Source organism: Juglans microcarpa x Juglans regia, chromosome 6D (assembly GCF_004785595.1).
Source record: "Juglans microcarpa x Juglans regia isolate MS1-56 chromosome 6D, Jm3101_v1.0, whole genome shotgun sequence".
Classification (NCBI taxonomy): Eukaryota; Viridiplantae; Streptophyta; class Magnoliopsida; order Fagales; family Juglandaceae; genus Juglans; species Juglans microcarpa x Juglans regia.
In genome coordinates, this window is record NC_054604.1 from 1,788,730 (window position 1) to 1,795,753 (window position 7,024).

Consider the following 7,024-nt stretch of genomic DNA (forward strand, 5'->3'; position numbering starts at 1 on the left):
TTTTCTGGGTATGCTTCTTGAGATAACTTGAGATTTATTAAGGAAAAAAAAAGATTTTGAGTAATTTGGGTTTTTCTTAGATCTCCACTGCTAGAGGCTGGTCATTTCTTTTAAAAAATATTCTTTTCTCTGGTTCGTTTGATTCATTTCTCTCTAGAAAATTTAAACTTTTTTCAACAATTGCTTGAAAAGTTACTGGGATTCTTTTTCTTGATAACCCAGTTTGTCGGGGTAGCACTTTACTACAGTCATATGCTAAAACCCGAAAACTCTGTTTCTTATTTCGCACATTTTATCTTTTTGTTTCTTTTTTTTTCCGGTTGACGTGGTGTCAGCGACTCCCGTCCACTTGCACCAAGCGACTGTACGTAGAAGAATTGTTTTACAAGACCATCAACCACAACTCACACCGTTTAGTAAAGTTGGGGCAAAGTAGAATATTAACACCAACTTCAATGAAGTTAGAGGAACCCAGGCATCGAATGGAGATACCATACATAGAAAACAGGGCAGTGATTATCACCCATCTCCTATCGAAGTGCACTTCTAGTTTTTTTATTTTTTTTATATTTTTTTTAAGTATTTTTTTAACATCCTTAATTGTTAAGAAAAGATTAAAAAAATATATAACTTTACTAATATTCGCTTCTTTAATCATTAAGTAAAATAAAAAATATAAAAAAAAATCAAATACAAAAAGAGTAATAGATAAGTAGTAGTTACCAGCATTATCCCTGTCATTATTATAGAAAACACACCAGAAATTAACAAAACAGAAGTGTACTAAGAAAAAGATCTGATGCAGTGTTCAGAGCTAAATCCAGCATCCAACTCGTAACCAAAAGTACAGGCAAATTTAATAGAGTTGAATTTTTAAGGTGACCAGAAAGTTCTCCTGAACAAAAGATGTTAAGAGAGCACGAATCTGGTCTCGATAGCACGCCGGCAAAAGGGGCATAACTTAAGACCGACTCCACAGTAACGGCATGTCTGCAAATTAAAAGGATATAGGTCAGTTATGGAATATTAACTAATTAAGCTCCAAAAAAGATCCAAGCAAAATGCCCAACTGCATTACCTGATGTCCACAACCAAAGACCATGTCCACTGGATTGTCATGGCAAATGTAACAAACGGCCTGTCAGGTAACGAAAAATGAGAAGTTTAAAATCCTAATACTGACTTGAGATCAAGGATTTAAAATAGTACTCTTAGTGACATTGCCATCACTATTTCAAGACCCCAGGAGCACTTGCATCGTGACATGATTATCAGAGGCGGATGGCCAATTCCAGAAGTAGGGTGTGCATTACACAATTAACAAAAGTATAACATGGGAGGGCCAAGCCACCAACCGTATGATCTACATTGGAAGTGGGTGCACTCAGAATCAAGTTGCACCAAAGCGAATATTCTTGGGTGCCGAAAGAAGCTGTAGTATACGTAGGTGGGGGAAGAGGAACCCTGTGAATAGCCATCCCTCTACTAACACTGGTTGAACAGTTGAAAATAAGCATATCATCAAATTGAAAATGATTTCTGTTAATAGTTGCAATAGAAAAATTATGAAGACCCTAAAATAGAGAAGTCATGTATTTTTACCCCAATAAATTAAGCTCTTTGATTTGTTTATACTGAGATGGTAGTTTAATCAAGCCTGCACGAGAAAATTCTGCTTCTTTTTGGGGTTGGTCCATATTCTTTGACATTATCTCTGTAAAATTCACAAACTACAAAAACCAAAACAATGCACTACTTGTCAATCAAACATTGACCAAAAATATGAAGAAAATGATTTGAGCTTTAAATAGAGCAAAATAATATCCGAAAGTGTGAGGAGTACTTGCCTGGAAATTATCAAAGACGCGATCAGGGATGCTATCAATAAATTCTCTCATGCTATCCCATGGCCCATCTCCGACCCCAACTAGAATAATTGACAAAGGATACTCACTGCAAGTTGTAAAGCATATTAAATAAGTGGCTTGAAGCAGAGTGTATGATCATAAACAGGCGATCAAGGCATTACCTTGCTTTTACTATTGCATCAAAAGTTTTCCCCTCGTGTAGTGTGTCTGCCTGCAAAACTTTCCGATCAAAAACTGGAGATTTTGTAGCTGTAAGTAATACAATACTAATATGGACCTTTCTGTGTTAAACTTGAACTTGTAATCTTTTTATCCTTAGTATCTGTTAGATCTAACTTCCTCTAAGACAAAAGTTATTGATCCATTGATATGTTATTCGACTCAAGGTTCTGCTTCAACTGCTAATCCTTTCATCAATGAGGGAATTCAATGGTAACTACTACTAGAGCCATAGGGCGTCTGCAGCATATTATATGTATGAGTGGAGAATCTTTTTATTTTTATTTCTTTGATAAGTAAATGGGTGGAGAATCTGTATGATTAGCCCTCAACAAAGAATATGTACAGCAGTTTCTAGTCTTACCATACTTTCTCAACTCTATACAGCTTAAGTTATTCACAATACAATGCAAACTTAACAATCTCTTTAATTATGGAATTCATGCCATAATTATGCTGTTTAATACAGAGGTTTTTTCTAATGGATACACTCACATTGAAAATTTGTAGATGTTTATTTCTGAAGTTCTTTGGGCCAGATGTCGGTAAGTACTGAAACATATCAGAATTAAAAGAAAACTTCTTAATTTCTTGAAATATAGCCCTTTCACTATTAAAACCAAAACCTAGGAGGTACAGATAATTACAGAATCATTTTGGTTTGTAAATTGTGCGCAGCTAGATCAGGATTCTTGTAAATAGGTGATGAAGTAAAGACCAGAGACAAAGTACCTTTCCATCTGCTATTATCAGTAACACATGATACTGGCCACCACTTTTCTCAATGACTGTGATGGCCATTTCAATGACAGGGGCAAATGATGTTGGCCCTGTCCAGGGAAGGGATACAAAGTACCATAAGCAAAGGAAGAAGAACAGAGAAAATAATAACAGAGATTCAAACCTGCAAGCTGTACATAAGGTACCAATTCTCTATATCGTCCCAATACTTCTTCATATCCATTACATAAATTCTCATCTGGATTGAAACTGAAAACTTCTTGGTAACATGTTGTTGCTGTCAATGGAATTGCATATAACGTTAGCTATCTATAAGACAAATTTCAGACAAAAAAAGAAAAAGAAAGAAAGGAAGAAAGAATGTAACAGCAATACAGAAGAAATACCATCCCCAAATCCAAAACAAGGAATCGAGTTGTTCTCATTAAAGAAAGCCAATGCTTTTCCAATAATAGACATCGTCTGTTCATAGGGATTTTGTTCATCTCCAATATGATGCAAACTTCTCCGGTTGAATGACTCAGTGATCTCCAATATGATGCAAACTTCTCCGGTTGAATGACTCAGTGCCTAATACAAAAGGAAGCATATTGCACTCAACTTTGAAAGAAAGTATATGTGCACCAATATGAGACCATACCTGTCCACTCATTGCTCTTTGTGAAGTCAATACCAACAATAAGATTGGAAGACTCCAGGCCAGCATGTGCCAATGCTTCAAGAACCTGAGGTCAGTAGGGTATCTTAGAATGTCATAGGATTACAGTAATTAAGATCAACATAACATCACACTCAGTCATAGGCATCGCTTAGAACAGTTATCTGAAAATCCATGTTTTCTTCAAAGATAGAGAAACCAAGATCAGCTACATATAGACAATTGTAAAGCGCCCCTTGCATTTCCAATTAGAGCATACACCAGGACTAGAAAATGAATTGAGACGCAATAAGAATAAAGCAAATGCCTTTTTCTTCCTCTCAGTGAACTGAGGTGCTTAACAAGGTTTTTCAAACATACAGAGAAACAGATGCATGTCTGTGTGCGTTTATAACATGACAAACAGGAAAAGTGAATTTATACAATATATTATCCCATGTTCCTGCCCGTGGTTGATCATGACCAGAACATGTCAAACACCACCACAGCTCCTCCAGAAGATCACTCATAACACAGATCAGATTTTAGCACTCATCTAACAACAGAATGCAGAGTCAAATGCCTCACAAAGGCACTATCTCATGTCTTGTCATCAACACCAACTAATCACTTAGCACAGAGGCATACGAGTCTTATGAGAATGCCAGGTACATTTTGGTATAGATCTTATAATGTCATGTTGTGATAGATAGGAAATAACATCAGTTCGGTAAGATTAAGCATTTCCCACTTAACACACTCCCAACTCATTAACATGCCATGGCAGTAAAGAACTGAGCATTTCACACTGAACGCACTCCAAACTCATCAAAGTATGCCATGGTAATGTTGTCTGGACTATAATAATTTTAAGCGTCTCAAATATTATTAAGGTGTAGACAACATTGAACATCTTTTAACTAAAAAGTGGAAAGGCCAACATGGTCAAATCTCCAACCACTGCAAAATGAAAGCCACAGTGTTTTTCAGGCTGAGGCCAGCATTGAAGGTTGAAGCCATTTCCAAAAGCAAGCTAGGACATTAAAAACCTAAATGATGCTTAGGTGTTTGGAAATCCAGCTCTATTTTATTTAGCTGTACAAGTCTATATACAATAGTTACAAGGATGAGTTTTCTATACATCAGTATTCTATATTTGAAACCCGAAAGAATAAAGATAACTACGTAGTAGCATTACCGTCATCTCCTGGTTTGATCTTGATTCAAATTTTAAGCCATTTCATTTCTTTGGTTTCAATAGATTACGTATCATCAGTAGACTTCAACAGAGACTGGCTACATCTTGTCATTCTCCAATTACACCAGTTCATTCACTAAGAAACCGAAAATACTCCATTACCTCTTCCAGGTTGTTATGACGGACAGCTATGTTTGAATGCTCCACATATAACCTCCTTGGCTCGGAGGCCCCACTAGCAACATATATTGGAGGTGCAGGGGCAAAAAGCTGCCTTGGCTCAAAGTCCTGGCTTGGTGAAACAGCTGTACTTTGCCGTGAACAACAGGCCCCACCCATCAGCTCTATCCTGCAGATAACATAGAGCATTTGAAGCAAATTTAGAATTCTTTCTGGCCAAACTCGACGCCCATTAATAACACTTGATTAAAAGAAAAAAAAAAAAAAAAACACTAAATGTAGGTTTACTCATTTGGGGGACAAATGGGGTTAAATGAAAAGAAAAATTCTATTCATAAGTCTCATTCACCACACACCACCCTTTTGATGATTTATTTAATTTTTTTCTCTTACTAAATGTGTTGTATATGGATGATGAATAGAAGAATTCAATTGTTTTAAGAAGAATAAAACTAAAAAAATTTAAAAACTTAAAAATTTAAATAAATAATAAAATAATAAAAAAAATATGGTGTGTGGTGTATGGGGATTATGAATAGCAATGTTCTGATGAAAAATGTTCCTAGTATCAAACCATGTCAAAATTATATCATGAACTTTTTTGAAGAGGAAGACCAATTCAATTAGCATTCTGTAAGACCCGAAAAGAAATTATATCGTAGAGTACCCCTTCTAACATAGAGAGCTGAAACTGAAGGCAATTTTTATTCCCTAAAATAAGAAATGTACTCCTCGATGCGAACCCAATAATACGTAGTTTTCTATGTCTTCTGTTCTTTGGTCTCAATCCCAAAGTTCAAACTATAATCTACAATCCAAAAGTACACAAAATTCTAAAGTTTCCCACTTTCGTTCAGAAAATCATATGTAGCTCAGAAACTTCTGTAGCTAAAGAGAGAATAACAGAACCCCAATATTCTCCTAAGTCCAACACTATCCGTGAAGAAAAAGAGCGTGGAGAGAGAATCACATACGCTGACACTGGTGTTTGAGTGATTCGGCCCGAAATAAAAAAGGTCCAAACAAGAATGTTCAACCGGATGGAGGTACCGGACCGAAACGAAGATGATCCGGGAAGATAACTGACGTATCGGCTGCCTAAATTATTAGAGATGCGCAGAGAGAGAGAGAGCGAGCGAGCGAGAGAGAGAGAGAGAGAGAATAGCCATGGATATTCTGGGTACCTAGTAAACTTGGATAAGGGAGTACTATCTCCATCCATGACCCAACAGGATGATACCAGGAATGCTCTGTTGCAAAACAGAGGCATACCAGAAACAAGAAAAGGGATTAACAAAAATAATGGAAGCCTGTGGTGGAAGAAATGAAAAACAAAAGGTCCGTCGAGAACCATCTTTGATGGATCGGGCATATTTAGTCGCTTAGAGGAGGAAGAGAAGCTGCAGGTTAATGCACTATTGATGACAGCTCTGATGGCCGCCGCTTAACAGGTGCCTTCTGTGTTTAACTCGGAAACAACCATGTTTCATGCACACAGTAGCAAATACGGCAGCTGAACTACAGTGTCTTACATCTCTCGTCAGCGAGCTCTGCTTCCCAGTTACCTCTGCCCCTATACTTTGGTGCGGCAAGATCGTAAGCAAGCGCTGCCTCACCAAACATATCGAAATCGACTTCCATTTGGTTTGGGACTGGGTTGCTCAAGCCGCTCAACAAAAGCATCCGTCAAATTTTTATCCAGCAAATACCAAATTTCGGACATTCTCACAAAGCCACTGTCTCGTGCTCGTTTCAGTCTCCTCAGCAACAGCCTTTAACGTCTGCTAACTCCCGCTAATTTAAAGGGCGACGGGGCGTATTGATGATCAGTCATCTCCTGAGTCTTCGGCAAAAAACCCAAGTTACAGATCAGATAAAGAGATATCACTCATTACTCTGAAGTTTTCAAGTGATGAAGGAAACACGCTAGAGTTCCAATTTGTGGCGGTCACGGAACACGCACGTCTATATATACCTAATACGGACTAGTGTTACATAACACAGAATGCAGGATTGTCTACTGAGTACTGTGAATACAGAGAAAAATAGGGGGAAAGAAAATAGCCATCTGTCTTAAAAGGTTATAATTTAAGAGTAGAAATGGTGGTCATGCATGCAATCAATCCACCAAATAAGAAACTACACAAATTCAGACAACCAAAAACAAAATCTTATGGAAAT

General features: G+C 37.2%; 1 protein-coding gene across 2 annotated transcripts; it reads right to left on the reverse strand.

Moving 5' to 3' along the window:
* Positions 1-711: 711 nt before the first annotated feature.
* LOC121234275 (E3 ubiquitin-protein ligase RGLG1-like) lies at positions 712-6,569 on the reverse strand. 2 transcript variants are annotated; one of them, XM_041130155.1, is made up of 12 exons: positions 6,376-6,569; positions 4,826-5,012; positions 3,468-3,553; positions 3,215-3,354; positions 2,992-3,105; positions 2,820-2,917; positions 2,030-2,079; positions 1,848-1,953; positions 1,603-1,730; positions 1,356-1,491; positions 1,079-1,135; positions 713-990 (listed from the first exon to the last, which is right to left on the reverse strand). In XM_041130155.1, coding segments are annotated over exons 1-12 (1,185 nt in total). In that variant the 5' UTR covers positions 6,378-6,569; the 3' UTR covers positions 713-909. The 2 variants fall into 2 exon arrangements, with proteins under 2 accessions (XP_040986090.1, XP_040986089.1); XM_041130156.1 differs by lacking the exons at positions 1,079-1,135; positions 6,376-6,569 and having other exon boundaries at positions 712-990; positions 4,826-5,157.
* Positions 6,570-7,024: the final 455 nt, after the last annotated feature.